Below are 16592 nucleotides of genomic sequence, written 5' to 3'. Positions count from 1 at the left end.
GAATGTAAAACCAGCGGGGATCGAACTCGGATTCACCACACCGCAGGCGAAAACGCAAACCGCTACGCCATGGCGTCAGAACACACTAAATTTTCAGTTGGTGTGTATTTTAGTTTACTACAGTACTGTTGTGAGATGACGTTACATGGCCAAATCAAATAACCAATTGGAGGAGAGCTCATCTAGCCAATCAGAGGTGGGGAAGGCGGGACTTTCCATCTGACTCCACGGAAAAAGCAGATGTCCCAGCCTGAGTATTGTGGGTAGGGGTCTGCAGATTTGGAAAGAAATTACTGTCCTCTTATGTGAAATTGATCTCTGTCTTAATCATGCATTTTGTGTGAGCAATGCTGCCTGAGAGAGAGTGTGTGTGTGTGTGTGTGTGTGTGTGTGTGTGTGTGTGTGTGTGTGTGTGTGTGTGTGTGTGTTGTGTGTGTGTGTACATGGATGTGTGGGAATGTAGGGGGGTGGGGATGGGGAGGGTCTTTGGAAAGGTTTCTTTGGGCTTTCATGTACATTTGCCTGTAACTGTATTCTATGTGAATTATATTTTTCTGGTCCATGGACAAACATATCTGAATCTCATCTGTTCATAGGGTATAAACATGTTAAAATGAAAGTCTGAACCCATTAACTTACAGTGTCTCTATCTTTGCTACATTCAGTGGCCTCCTTTGGTTTACTGCTTCTTTGAGGTGAAACAGATTTTTCTTCTTTTGACTGGCGATCCTGTGAAAAACACATATTTAGTTGCTTTTTCATTTTATTATTAGAAGAATGAGTCACATGTAACAGGTATACAACAATAACGTTACTCACAGTATTTTCAGCAGCGTTCCCTCTCTCTTGTTTTTCTGCAGTCGTGTGTCTCCTGCTTGTCTTTTTGCTCCGTCCCCTGCCCGGTGAACTCTGCCTCTTTTCTTCTGGTGTCCTGCAAGGGAACTCCTCACTCATCTCAAACTCAGAGTGTCTCGACCGACCGTGGTAGTCACCACCATCCCTCCTCTTTGACTTTGCGTCGTGCCTTTGGTATGGAGGTCTGGGTGGCTTGTCTGACTTGTACATTTGCTCTTTCATGTAGAAGTCGTCCTCCATGTTTCTGTATGTGCTGAAGGACATGCCTTGAGGGCTGCTTCTTGGGTGCCAGTCTCTGCTGCTCCTCATCCGATCTTCACCTCCTCCTCCGCCACCTCCACCTCGCTCATCTGCAGATCTTGAGCTGATATGATCCGAGGGTTTTTGGTAGGCCTTCCGACGGTCGACGGGCCGTCCGTTAGGCCGATCCTCATCCGCACTTCCCCCGTTCCTCCACTGGTCATCCCTCTCCCTTTCGTCCTCAGCCCTTCTTGGGTGTGACGGCCAATCCCAAGAGCCGCGGCAGGGGCCAAGGCCGTTGCTTCTCTCCGGACCTCTGCATGGCGCCCCCTGGGGGCTGTGGGCTGAGCTGCATGATCCAAAACTGGGGCTGTGGGAATGAGGACTCAGAGAGCGGCTGATAGGGCTACGAGAGCGCGCTCTCTCCGGCATGTAACTGCAAACAGATGACAGACAGCTTACAGTACAATTTCAGTAATAATCTGACATTTGCACTCAATTTCCATTTACACTTACTGTTCAATTTCTTGCATCTCATCCCTTTCCCTCTGAGAGTTGATATCCTGGATGATTGTTTGAACATCTTTACCTGGTTTCTGAACAGAACAAATGAATGTAGTTGCTGCCCACAACAGCCAGTGACCTGGTGTTCCATTTGTTTTGTCAGCTTACCTTGAGTTGCAGCTCCTTGTATCTCTTAGACATTCGTATGAGCAGCTTCTGGTTGTTAATCATAGCTGGAGTAAGTTGGTAGTATTGAACCATGGCCTGAGCTGCTTCAACATACGCCATCTCCACAAATGCCTGATGAGAAACATTTGTTGTGAACAATAATACCCTCATGACAGTTATATGGTCTTTCTTGCAGGACATATAACATCCAATATTTCATATCTGTCAGACCAGTTGAAAAGGAATCTTTGAAAATCATTATCACAAGGCATCGTATTTCATTACTATAATAAATCACGTGAACAGTTGCTTTGGGTTCCGTAACCAATACCATGGTTTCAGTATGAATGTCTTAAATTTGATAGGGGTGACATTAATGTTGCCGTGAGGTTCTGATAATTGAAACCTCTGAACCTGAGTGAGCTGTCATGTAGCGGTAGTTAAACTGCCAGCAAGTTATGGCAAAGCACATGATACCACAGTACAGTGGAAAAAACCCGCTGATAATCATAAGAATGCACATTGGTCATTTGGTGATTTGCATATTGATACACCTCTCTCAACTATTTCCAACACTTAGAGCGCCACATATGAACCTAGCTGTCTACAATTCTACATCATTAATTGGTTCTGTGTGCTGAGAGGCAGCAGAAACAGGACACGGACACACCATCACTTAAAGATACAAAAGTTGCAAAATGTTTCATACAAATATGAGCAAATGACAAATAGGTGACAAAATCTTTGGCACCTGATGGGTAGAGCGCATGAGGATGTAGTTAGTGACTTTGCCAAAGGGTAATCCCAGGTTGATGACATCATTCTCTGTGCAGCTGCCTTCAGGGAGGTTACAGATGTGAACCACTCGTCCTACAGTTGCTTTTCTAGGTGGAAATGTCTGCAAATAATCAAAACATAACAAATGATCAATCACGAACATTGTTTCAAATGTCGGGCTTTGTGTCAGGGTTCTATCCATCCATTTATTTTTTCTGAAGCAGCAGCCTTAATGGAAAGGTAGGCTCATAATTGTCAGCACCGATCAGAGCGGCGTCCCTAGCAACGGTCTGTTATACATAGCACCTCTCTCTTATAATAACAGACCTTAGAATGCATCAGAATACAGCGGTTAATAGAGCCGTGTAGTAAATGGGTTTCTAGTTTGCGACACTGACCTGCTCAACCAACTGTGGCGCTGACTTACAAAATGAATGAATGGATTACAAAAATCTCAGAGTCAAGGATACTGTAGGAAACTAGTCTGTCCAACATCATGGTAACACTATCACACAGGATGTCATGTTATTTTCCCTCCTTGATACCCCCCCCCTCAATTACATCTATGAATAGGTCACTGGCAGTGGAGCAGCAGTGATAATGAAAGTTTTCTTGTTTGGATTTAGAGACTTGTCAGCTGACTGGCACCAGACATTTGATATCTGCACTGTTCAACATCCGCCTGTCTCCCCCCCCTTTTTTATCTTAAAGGAGAGTGTGTTGATGAGTAATGAGAGAACAAGTGAAATTTTTGCATGGAGACACTGTTGCTATGTTCAGTGGTCATATTTAGGTCTAAATTAAAGGTTTCATTTATAGTTTCTTTCTTTTTCAGCTTGCACATCCAGCTCCCTGCTGAAGTATTTGTCCTCAAATCTCTGGCAGCTTGAGCTCATCTTTCCCATATTTTGACTCACAACCATACGTTTTTCTTTCAACATCTGTCCTACAGTATACCGACACTGGATGTTGTGATTCAATGGTATCAATCAGCAGTGTGCATGATGCATCTGTACTATTCCCATGAGCTGCATGACCCCCTTTTTATGTTTTGTTTTTTTAATCTTTCCCATTACACCCCTAAAAATCCACTTATCCTCTTAAAAACACAAAGGCAACAACCACTGACTGATTTAATCGGTTTATCAGTATCTTAATCATCGGACTCGTCATTGCAAATACTATCTGATCCCCTGTGTTCCTTGAACATCGCTGCAGAAAGCAGTTGTAAATTCAGCTTGTTATATCACGGTGTCTTATTTCTGCAACCATTATGCTGCAACTGCAGTTTTCCCAGTGCCCCTCCTCCTCTTCCTGCTTCTAGAGCTGACAGACCTGACAGACAGTCCCATGTGCGGGACAGACTGGGAGTCCTAATTCCAACTCAGACGAGCAGCAAGGGTCTCTGTTTTTACAGGGAATTTGTTCAGGGAAAACCCAACACTAACATACACTTCACACTGGGTCCAATGGCCATGTGTGTGATGTATAATGGGGGGCAGGAAAACAATCTCAATGTCACTTGGCTAAGCATATCCAAATACAACCAGAGGTAACCTTCGATATTCAAAGAATAAATAAAGCACTGATCACACATGATTCTATATCACAAAACCCTGATTCATGATTTGAGACAAAGATGCAAAGCAGGTAATACATTTATGACTTGTATTTCTTTTCAAAAGCTGCTTCTGACTTCTTTACAAATTTGATCTTATCCAGATTTAGTTGAGTCATTTCTATTGTGGAAAAGTTGTTAGAACCTCAAACAAGACTTGGATGATGGGTCTTTAAATGAGCCAGATTATTGGATTGCTATGCCACAACTTAACAGTTTCTGGCCAGCAAGCTGACATTAACAGCCTCCGATGCAGGAGTGATAATTCTATTAACAGCCTTGTGCCAATGCCACTGCCACTGCCACCACCATGATATGTAAAGGTCAATGCAGGTTGGGCTCAATAAACAGATCCAGGAATAGGCTGTTTATGCCCTTGGAATATTATAAAGAACAAGAGTCTTCTTCTTTGCTCACTGTGTTCACTGATGTCTGCCTTGTAAAACCCCTTCTATGTCTGAAAGCCTAGACAGTTTGACCACAGCATTGATATCACTGTCAAGGTTGGCTCGGGCTTCAAACAGTAGCTGTCTCTGTTGACCGCAAACCCGAGGAGCAGAGTTATACTATGTCAGTACCTACTCACAATCAAATCAACAAAGCCAGTCTACTTGGTCAGCTCCAAACAACTGTCAAAAGCACTTTCATTTAACTGAGAGTACATTGTGATGGATATACACGTAAATCCTAATCTCTAAATTTGACCACACAATAACTTTTCCAAATAAAACACGAACCTTCTTCCTTTCGTGTGTTTTTCATAAATCTGCTCATTAAACGATTTGCACCCCCTTAGACTAAAGCCTGTAGAGATAATGGCTTTACCTGCCACAGTGAGTCCAGCCATATGTGTTATGACAACGGCATGGTCGAGCAACCCAGGGCCAGATGGTGTAAAGGATAACAACCATTTCACATGGTGCTCTCACTGACAACATGCTGATTGACATGAGCTGGAATCTATCCGAAGGGCATGCCTGTTTATTTGTACAAAGCAGGATCCATGTTGGTGGATCCAGGAAGACGGTCAGTTTGGTTTCACAGTTTTTCCCCACGTTCCTCCACAGAGTGCCTGCACACTGATCCCACAGATCATTTTACCAGTCTCTCACCAGTCTGAAACTCTACACCAGTGCCTGGGGGTGTGACCCGGGGGTCTTTAGGTCTGTGCTCCTTACAGCGGTTAGCTGTAATCCTGTGTTTATCTCTTTTTGAGTACTATTTTCACATGAAGCTACTGTGTTACTGAAAAGCGGGGCAGCTAGACACTGCGGTCCAGACTGAGGAATGTCTGTGTACATGCAATGCCTATGTGCAAGTTTGTATGTGTGTTACGCACATGTGTGTAAGTGCACGTACTTAGGCATCTATGGTTTATAGTTCAGGTTTAGTTTGTTGGTTTTCTTTATTTCCATCACAATTTCAATTATATTGAAATTTATATCATAGATCAACTACTGTATTACATTTAATTATTATTTTAAATTATTTAATTTTATTTCAATACTGAAAAGGTTTTTGCTTGATTGGTTTCTGTTTCTAATGAATACATGTTAAATGCTTTTACCTTTTACTTTTCAAAGTTCAATTATCATTGCATGTGTTTGTGTGTGCACTTTTGTTTGAGTGCTCTGCCGAACACTCAAACAATAAAACTCCACCTGTTCTGCTTCAACAGGTGCGTGTTTATAGCAACTAACATTAGCTCATGTAGCACAGCCCATAAATGTTTTTCCACTGATCCAATAAAAGCCTTTGTCAATAACCAACCAATGAAGCATATGACTTTCACATCAGGCTCCTGTTAAATACTTCATCTCTTCCTGCCAAGGAAGAGAAGAGCAAATGGCTGTAATAAAAAAGTGGAATGGAAGGAGGCACTTTAAACAAGACAGCCACTGAATCTATTACATCCCGTTATCTCAGATCTTAAAAAAAATATTTATGTGGCCCAACATGTCCTGGGAATTATAATCTGACTTCTCAGTGAAAAAACTAACAAAAAACTTTTTCTTAGTAAGTCACACACTTTAAACTAAACTGCCAACTGAAATGTTGTTGTATATGCTTCTGCAATGACAATTAACATAACCTTCAACTTCAAACTTCAACTATATTCCTAGCTTTTTCTTATTTTACCCGTATGAATCGTACTATTTACTCAGACTCTCTAAAAAATGCACAGCATTGCAAGACTGTGTACAAAATATGCTTTGTGCCTGAGGTTAATGAGCCACTGAAAAGTTAATAATATAGAAGATATTCATCTAACAACGATATTAAACACTTTCTGTGTGCTAAATAAAATGAGTAACTTGTATAATTTTGTTAAAAGTGAAAATCCAAAGATGTCTAAACATTGAAAAATATTATTTTAGTCATACAACATCAAAAATATCATCTTACATATAAGTAGTGAGATTGATCTGCTTCAGTAAAGACCTTATGCAAGTAGATATAGTAGCACATTATTCATAGAATCCTAGAGTCTAAGAAAGTAGCAATTGAAACAAATAGTAATACGCATGCATACTGTATAAATGCCGCACAGTGTGTACAGCTGCTTACTGACTACGCGCTGGTCACCAGATAAAGTGTTGTTCAGGTTTTCTGCAACTAAATTCAGATGCTTTTCACCTCTTTCATTAGCTGCACTGTGTTTTTTTAGAAACCTGCCCGCCATCAACAGCTGATGTTTTTTTTTTCCAACCCTTGTCACATGCCAACACTTCTGGACAGGCAAACTAACTGTAGGACTGTAGGTATTGACAGTTAAGCCCTTAGGAATATTCTTTTTTAATTGAAGCCAAAGACAAAGTGAAGGGATTATCATTTACTTATGCTTCATTTTTGGAAACCCTCCACAGTTTGCACCCTCTGCTGTAATCCAAGTGTTAGATTGTCGGCGTCTTTCCAGGTTGCAGCAATACAAATACAAAGAATACAATACAATACAATACAATACAAAGCAATAAAATATATACAATGAAATGATAGTTTAATACTTAAATAAGCTCAACATGGATACATATTTGGACTAATGCTTATGTTATATGCAGTATGCCCCTGTAATTAGCTGTTGTCTTATTATTGTGTTTATTTTAATCTCTTCATTTTTACTGTGAGTTATAGATGAACCATGCAGCCTCAGTCCACAAAAGTTATAAAATATAATTCAGCCATAGTGATAGACCTCGGCTTAACGGTTTGTTGAGGAGAATCAAACAAAAATATTTTTGAAAGGCAAACCACCATGCAGTCACATGTGTGTGATGTAGTTGGAGCATGGGCCTGTATAGCAGCTTTAGTCAACATGAGACTGTGTGAAAGACAAAACACATGGCTAAGCTTTGTCTTGTCAAAACACACTAGCGTTTGTCTAGTAAAAATGTGACATATACTATGTCCTCCTTTGTAAAATGAACTGAATCAGCACAGTTAGGAGTAAAAGCTTTACAAAGTAAAAAAAAGAAAAAAGTATGAACATTTTCACAAATGTTCACTGCTCAACATTTTCCTAGTAACAAAGCTTTTCTGTTGTAAATCCACATTTTACAACTTAAATTGTTTTCTGGGACTGGGTAATCATCAAGTGGCACCTAAGGATTAATCAAAATTCGCAACACCTAGTTTCTACCAAGTATTTAATTACACTGTTTCCCTGACTACGTAGTCCAGTGAAAAAGAGTTGTCATTCCCAGACAAAGCCTGCTGTTGGGCCCCAGCAGCTGTCAACAAGGGGATCCAGGTCCATTCATTACCCAAAGCACAGCAAGTATCCGTTTATTACACACCTTGCATACGTCATGTTTCTACTACAGAGCAACACAACATTCAAAGACTGGTGGAAAAAATACAGCGCACAGAATAAATACAGTGACAACCTATTCAGAGATAAGATATAATAGCATACCTGCTCAGTCTGACCATGACATGCTGCTCCAAAACATACCATTAAAACTAGCCAGTTTGTTGGCCAACGGCCAAACTTTATTTATCACTTTCTAATAAAAACAGAATAATTAAATTTGAGTGCGACAGATGTTTCTTTGTCGCTAGCATTCTTGTCACTAAATTTGATTTACATGCCAAGACCAGACTAATGATTCTGTGAAAAAAATCCAAACATTTGTCTGACCTTTGACTCTGGTTGATGTGAGGCAAATCCTGTGTCAGACATGGGATAAGTCTTCATGGTTGCAGCTGGCAAGTATGATGTATTGGCTCCTGAGGATACATCTGTGGAAACAATTTGAAATTATCCTGATGCAATTGAGCAAGTGTGGAGAAAAAGTTACATTAGTTGACTTCAGGGTTCAATTATATACATATTGCATACAAAATGTTTCATTCAAACTCATTAGTCCTTTGCCCACAAAAATGCTTTCTTGTTTTGTTGCTATATATTATATAATTGGAAACACTAGGTTGAAGAAAAGGGTTCAAAACATGTGCTCAGAGCTGACAGCTTAGACCGAAAAGGTGTGCAATGTATGTAGTTCCTAAACAATGGATACCTAACTGAAGGGCACAGAACCTACAGATATTTCCATGAGGTCCTGAGGTTTAACATTCAGATTATAGTCAGTTTAAAAGCCCAAACAGAATGAAGCATTCTTTCTGGTCATGCCCTCTGTCTTGACTGACATGCATTTCTCAACGTTCCAAAAATGGCAGCTTAGAGGCTGAACTGGCCCTTTCCAGAAAGTTTGTTTTAATACAGACACACAGACAACCAACACTTCTGCCCAAGTCACACAGCTGTTTCAATTAAATGCATCGGTGCATGTAAACAGCAGAGCGTATTCCATCACATCCCATAAGAAAATAAATCAAAACATTTTCAGCTGGAATGTTTTTAATAAGATTTTGTTTAAAGTGTGTGTGTACTGCATGTAACTGAGTAAAAGATTGTATATGTAACCATGGCTGTCAGTGTGAGAGACCATATCTGCAACTTGAAGCTGCTAAAACACCCACTCCATGAAAACTGGACTCCATGAAACAATGAGGGTTTTTTTGCAGTCTGGACCACCCACAGATGGTATGTCTTACAGTAATTATACACGAGGGAATACATACGGGATATGTGGTACAGTATTGTGATAGGATCGCTATGATAGACAACAGGTGCTCCGTTTGTTAATGTGTAAGTAAAGCTCGAGCACCAAACAGAAATCATCAGCGTTGTGGGTATTCAGATACAAAATGTGAACCAAAAGTTATAAACTGCCAAAGAGTATGAGTTATTGTTTGGGTTCACGCTGGTCAAGATATTTTGGATTTCAAAACACTTTATAATACATCAATGTATCAAAATACACTGTGTCAAGATATGAAAACATGCTGCCTCGTACTCTCACGCAACTAAAAATACTCCCTGACCTCCATCTATCACTCCGTTTCACATACTCCAGCCGTCAGAAAAACATCACTCTAACATCACCAGCAAAAAAGGGACCCTTGGTTGGTGGAGGTGGTGACTAATGGGTTATCGTACCTTGACTTGCAGCGGAGTAGACCATGGAGTTTGTCCCCCCAGGGTTCAGACCTGCATCAGAAGGCCTGGCGACGGTGTAGTGAACAGCTCCAGCTGAAACCACGGTGGAGCTGCAACAATCATAGAAGGCTGATTTTAGCTGCCGCTCCCCTGCCTTCCTCAGTCATATCTTGTGACAGAGCTCATATTCATAGAAACATTAAGACAGCTGTATTTAGAGCAAGATAAGGAAAATGAATTGCTTCCTATATTTATGAAAAATGCTTAGGAATGATCAATATAGTAAAATAAAATAAAATTTAAACAGAGCTGGTGAAATAATGGAGAAACCATAGTGAGGGATGAATATAAAAGCAAACATTTAAACTCAATTTTATGACAATCAACAAGAAACAGAACAAACAGTGTGAAGCCACTGGCTTTGTGAATATCTGAAGTTTTTGTTGTCCAATAAAAGGGCGTACTGGAGCACATGTTGTAATCACAACCTACTTTAAACTCTGTGCAGTGAATTTTAGAGTTGGAAATGACTCACCTTTCGTTTGTGTACAATGTTCGATTCTGCAGGTGTAATTTTCCCTTCACGTGTTGGTCCCAGTCCTAGAAAAACACACATACACACTAAGACACACAAATACACCATCCAAACATAGACTCAGGCAACGTGGACACACTGGAAGCTCACTGCTCACCCCCCAACACCCCACGGTAGCCCTTACATACCCCTTGTATAAGCTCATGGCTGCCAGCAATTAAAGAGACAACATCTACTGCCTACTTAGTAGAGCTTTGGTGCCTGCTTCTTTAACTCTATTGTCTATTTCTAAGGTATGAGCCAACAAAGGTTAAAGCTTTAAACATGGAGAGAATGAATGTGTTCAGTTTCTGGTGTACAATTACGCTGCAAAACAACAACATGCGTGCAGGGTGTGACGGACTATTTCACTCACCTTGAGGTTGTAAACCTTCTTGTCACAGATGCTACACTGGTGTGGTAGTTGAGTAGGTGTGACGGCATGGTAATCATTGACTTGATAAGGCTGAAGTGTCCTGGTCTCCTCACTTCCATGCAGGGGCTGGAAGCCCCCGAATCCCTGTGTGCCACTTGAACCCAAAGAGGAACTTCCACTGCTGAGATTGAACTTGGGGTCAGGGGTCGGCTCCTCTGGGTTATATAGTTCCGTTCGGGAACGATTCGTCTGGCCAGCTGCTGGCCACACGGTGGCCGCATTAGAAACCATATCCATCTTGCCAGTGTGACTCATGCTGGTGCCTTTCCATTGCTCCTTAGGCCCGGGGGAGTTATAAACATTTATGTTCTGCTCATTGACACTAAATCCAGCTTGTTGCCCCTGAATATCCTGCCCATAGAAATCTCTCTGAAAACCAGCATTGTTCATGTTCTTTGCCTGAGTGTTTATCACTGTGTAATGTCCATCAGCAGCAGTAGCTGATGCTGCAGATGTCCCTCCAACTAAGTTATACTGAACACGCCTGTCAGTATCAGAGGGGTAAGCTGAACCTGACTTTTTACCATACTCCGCGCCCTGTTGGCCCACTGTGCCCCCTCCAGCAGGATGGTTCAGTCTCACGTTCCCTGGGTTCTGCTGGTATCCCCCACCCACTAAGGCCCCCAAGGCTGAATTGGAGGAGGGAAATCCTAGCACTCCCGTGGGGAAGGTGCCCTGTGGATCCAGTGGAACCATGGTGGAAGTCCGTAGCTGATTGAACAGGGGTTGGGACATGGCGACATTGGAGAGAACCTGATTGAGAACAGAGGCGGCAGTGGCTGGGTTTCCCCCCTGAGCCAGTTTGAGGCGGTGGAGGGTCAGCTGGGCCTGGAGCTGAGCTAGTTGGAGGCTGGCTGGAGTCAGGAGGAGCTGCTGGTTCTGCTGCTGAGGCCCGGTCTGCAAACTGCCCAACAACTGACCACCCACCTGCAGGCCTTTCTTATCAGTGCCGTCCACTGCACTGATGCTGTAGGGGGAAAAAAACAACAAATCATGTACTTAATGAATCTCAAAGGGCAAATCCACTTACCCACTGGAGTCACTCGTTAGATGACAAACAATAGCTGGGAATATTTGCATTTGTGTCTGTGATCATAAGCATGGGAGTTGGATGCAGAGACTCAGACATTCAGAGTAGACAAGCTGTATACAGCAACAACATCTATGAAACCATCTAATGGAGTTTGATGAGACACGTAGGCCAGAGACACTGCCTGTAGTAATCAATGGGAATGTGTTTGGGTGGTGCTGTATACAAGCCACGGTACGTTCATTCTATAACTAACTTTTGAGGATGTGCAGGCATGGATTATGGAGGGATTGGATTGGACCTTGATTGGATACAATGAATGCTGCCTCCTAGAGCTGGCACCAATGCTTGGTTATTATCGTCATTGTTAAATCAGTCTCAAATGGGCCATGTACTCAGCACAGAAACCTTTCCTTGGAATTGAAAACAAAAACACCATTCAGGTCACATTTAGGACTCCACACCATTTACAGCCATTACAACAACAGAAGTATTGACTGCTAGTGAATAAACGGTGGCTGTAAACTGTTTCTTCACTGTTGTCACTGCTGATGGATGACAGATTTACCAAAGAAAGTAATCAGTGAGTGCCAAGAGGTATATAACACAGCAGATGAAATTATTTTTAAACCCTAATGTTATATATGGTTCAGCCAATGTTTTTGTATTTTGAGGTATGGCTGATAAAAGTTAGCCTCGTAAACCAGCCTCTCTAAGTGCATTTCATTTCATTCTGAGGGAGAGTCTGGCCTCATCCCCATTCTAAGCGTTTGGACTGAAACCCTCAGAAGGCCGAGCCAATCAGCGTCGCCCGCTGTGATTGACACAGCACGTTGGCCAATCAGGGACCGACTGGTGCAAAGCCCCGTCACTACACCAACTTGCTGATTGGCTGAATGGGGTTGTCTGTCAACGCTACTACCAAAGATATTAAACCGTCTTTGCTACTACTCCCGCCCAGCTCCCGCCCAGCCCAAACGCTTACAGGGGGAATGAGGCCAGACTCTCTGAGAAATGAAATGAAATGCATTTCCGCGAGAGGCTGGTTTACGAGGCTAGATAAAAGTACCAAAGATTACACCAAAATGTATTATTTTGACCAATCTCCTAATTTCTTTTTTCTACACATGCTCTGATAAAAATCAATCAATCACCGTCAGTGTAACAAGTCCTTGGACAATGGCTGAAGGTACATGAACAGGAATGAAGTGAATTTGAATGATGCAGCAAAAGTTGTAAAAAAAAAAAAAAGAAAGAAAAAAAGAAAGAAAGAAAAAAGAAAGAAAAAACATATACCCTGTCCAACTGGAAAATGATTTTCCAGTTCACGGTTCAGTGAACTGTAGACATAAGCAGACCGAAGCCTCCTTGGACCAACTACACTGATCCGTTTATTTACCATGGACACACTCGCTGTCTGCTTCAATATTCAGTCTGGTGGTTCGTCACAACAGATTCATTATCTAACAAGAGCAATTCAGATCATTTAAATGACTTTTCAACAATTATGGATTTTATCTTTAAAGGTATTACTACCATGGGTGTATGCATCGTGTAATAATTCAGATTTTTTTTTTTTTCAATGAACACAGTAGTTGAAGTAACATAGTGACAGCTGTATAGGGCATGGTTCGTAGGTTCGTATATCAAAAGGTTAGCGGTCCAAGCGTCTATTTTCCCTCTGTACCACACACCGGCTTCCTACAACACAAACTGCTGTAACAGAACCACTCAAAACCACATCACGCACTGGTGCCATGACCCTGTTTGACTGGTCTGTCCTTTCAGTTTTTGATGAATGCTCTCACATGCTGTCTAAACTTAGTCTACTCAGCTACTCATCACATCATCTATGTGAAGCACCTGACACCCCCCCTATCTAGCCACTGCTCCTACCGACCCTGATGAAAGGTGACAGACCAATTTGATTATGCGGGGTGAAATTCTAAATTGTTAGACAGAGATTTGTCAGCGATAGACTTTAGCACATGGAGATACTGACACATTATGGTTATTGGTAATCATGTTTACACAGCTCTCTCCAAAAAATGAAATGTTATAAAACAGGTTGTTTCTAAAATACAAGGACGTTCATAAATATGAATTTATGCAACTGAACCTTTGGGGGAGATTATCACCTGTGGATCTGTCTCCCTGCTGCCTTTTTAGTTGTGATGCTCTAGAGACGGCACTGCCACAATACTCATATCACAACTATTACTCATTCTGCTATAAACCTTCCCTCTGCAGCCGAACGTCCTGACATCACACTCCTAACCTAGAACATGTACAGTACAGTATGAGCAATGAAACTACTGTTTGATTTGGATTTTAAGATGACAGAAAATTACACTTTCATTTAGAAAACAAGGTAAAAACAACTAGTTTTGTGTCTGTAGCACTTCACTTTGTTACACCAATATAACTTTTGGTATGACTGTTCATACGCACTGTTACAGATTACTATGATAATATTTGGCAGACGTTTATTTACTTAACTCTATACTGTAGGGAGAACATTTCTCATACTGAAATCTGAAAATATAAATATCTTAGGAAAAAAGTGAATATTAAATCTGTTTTAGCTGCTGTATTAAAATCATTTTTCACCACTGTATCACTAATGTCACAAATAGTAAATAGTGGTAAGGCTGAGGCGTCGTCTGATCGCAATCAGTGCAGTTATTTCATTTCCATTCATCTGTATAAAAACAGCTGGATGAAACTAACAGAAATGTCATATTTCTATCACTATTTCCTCACCGTTTTCCACCATATGAGGTTTAACCAAAGTCCTTATCGGCAATATAGAATGTCTCTGGTTTAACTGGTGCGCTTTTAATGACGTCATCATATTATGGATTCACCACCCCATCTAATTCGCCAAACTTGGAAAGACAGCCACAGTTCTATCCTGGCAATTAGCTATTCCTGAAGCTTTCGGACAAGTGTCTAAATAGAAACATGACAATACCAGATGCAAGAGACAGCGTAACGCGGTACAGCTGCTTAATAAACAAGCTGCTTGAAAAAACAATTTTAAAGAAAAGAAATGCTGCAAAAGGTTGACAAGCAGAAAAGACAATTCGTTAATCATTAATCACAATTATGCGTATGGAAATTAATCGCCAAATAAAAATTCATAATCGTGACAGCCCTGATACAAAACTTAATTTACCAACATCTGTCATGTATTACTGATATATTAAGTACTTGTTCTTTGAAATTGTATATGTTTTACACGTTAACGTCTGCTAGACATTTTCAAACTGTAAAGCATTTGCAAATTTGTTCAGAAAAGTCTTCTTTCATTCCTTTTCCTGGTTCAGGTTAAGTGGGCAAAACAATTCAAGCAGACCTTTACTTCAAAAATCATTGGTCACACTCTAAGCACATGTACGTATGATAACTGATGCAGTCTGGACAATTGACAATCCTAAATTTTGCTGCCGATTGTACACACGCTTAAGCGAACAAGCATGTTGATGGAGAGATACACTTACACCATTCCAACTTATGACTCAAAGCTATAAATACAAGAGTTGGCCTCTGCCATCCCGAGACACAGTGTCCTTAATAGACTAATATGGACTCTTGGGCAGCTGGCAGAGTGTGCTAGTAGACACTTCAGACCAGTCTTGTGATGACGATAGGGAATATAGGTGTCAAACAAACTTTAACCAGGTGTGGCAGGAAAGCCTGTAAAAGAGTCACACCGGAATTATAATAATGTACTATAAAGTAATTAAATAACCTCGAGCAGAAGTCAGCGATCCGGTGGTTTTGTCTAACTTCCTGTCAGCTGATGGAGTTATCAGTCCCCGCCCTCGTCCCTACGTCACCACATTCACGCGCATCCCTTGGCTGCACACACAGAGAGGACTGCCCCTTTATGCCGTTCTCTCTCCTCATTGGATAAAAACTGTAGGATACGATAAATGTTTTCTCTTCGGCTCAGAGCAGAGCAGAGGGACTGACAGACCCGTGTTTCAGTCCAAACACTCTATGTAAGTGATTGCTGTCGGAAGATACAACTATTTAAGACTTATATTAACACAAATATATCACTTACTTCTGCTTTAACAAGTGGTAACATAGATTCATCCACATTAACGTGAGACTTTTTTTTTTACAACCAAATAGAAACTCCTCGTTGTCCCTTTAAAATTAAATACCATAATTATAGCTGACAAACAAACAATCTCTAAAGAACCAAGTTCTTTTGACAAAGGAACATGTTTCAAGTCACATACAGTATTTCTGTCTTCAAGGTGAACACAAAAATGTTTCTATAAACACTCTGCATAAATCAGCCAACACCCAATCCAACACAAAGCTAGGTTTTACCAGAGCGCTTGGACTGAGGGCCATACTACCTCTCACAGCTGAAACAGTCTCTCACTCAGTGTCATGACAGAGCTTCTACTGTATGCCAACACACAGTATTAGGTCAGTTTGATGAATAGACTTGTACTCATCTAAAATTCTAAAATCGTATACATATAAATGAATTTATACTCTGCCAGGATATTTCTCTGTTGTTTTACAATTACAACCCTTTAAGATAAAAAATGTTCATTAGGGTTACATATAAAGTCAATGTAAGCCAACATTGTGCCAAAAGAGATTTCAGGGACATGCTTTTAAGGTTCTTAACAGACTCTGGAGCAGATCTGGAGATTTATAGAGATGATAGGCTATAGTATGATAATGTGATGAGAGCATGTTCAGGCCAGATTTCATTTTACATGGGGTCATAGTTTGTAATATCTGGGAAACTACATCTTGAGTATCTTTAGAGCACAAGTCTAAGGTTAAGGTGAAGGACAGTATGAATAGATTCTGTCATGATATTTTATTCTTTCTACTGTGCTGAGAGATGAGAGATTA

The 16592-nt window shown here is 40.9% G+C and overlaps 1 protein-coding gene across 4 annotated transcripts in view; it reads right to left on the bottom strand.

The window, feature by feature from the left end:
- rbm20 (RNA binding motif protein 20) overlaps positions 1-16592 on the bottom strand; it is a 48927-nt gene that overhangs the window by 6839 nt on the left and 25496 nt on the right. For all 4 annotated transcript variants that reach the window (XM_085805366.1, XM_085805284.1, XM_085805444.1 and 1 more), the window contains exons 2-10: positions 10613-11639; positions 10198-10262; positions 9663-9772; positions 8301-8401; positions 2519-2665; positions 1768-1899; positions 1612-1691; positions 820-1531; positions 640-729 (exon numbers count right to left, since the gene is read on the bottom strand). In XM_085805366.1, coding sequence (XP_085661492.1) covers positions 640-729; positions 820-1531; positions 1612-1691; positions 1768-1899; positions 2519-2665; positions 8301-8401; positions 9663-9772; positions 10198-10262; positions 10613-11639 — 2464 coding nt within the window. The remainder of the gene's footprint in view (positions 1-639; positions 730-819; positions 1532-1611; positions 1692-1767; positions 1900-2518; positions 2666-8300; positions 8402-9662; positions 9773-10197; positions 10263-10612; positions 11640-16592) is intronic.

Source organism: Trachurus japonicus, chromosome 1 (assembly GCF_045865225.1).
Source record: "Trachurus japonicus isolate A0001 chromosome 1, Traja_1.0".
NCBI classification, from domain to species: domain Eukaryota; kingdom Metazoa; phylum Chordata; class Actinopteri; order Carangiformes; family Carangidae; genus Trachurus; species Trachurus japonicus.
This window is presented reverse-complemented; position numbering and strand designations above follow the sequence as displayed.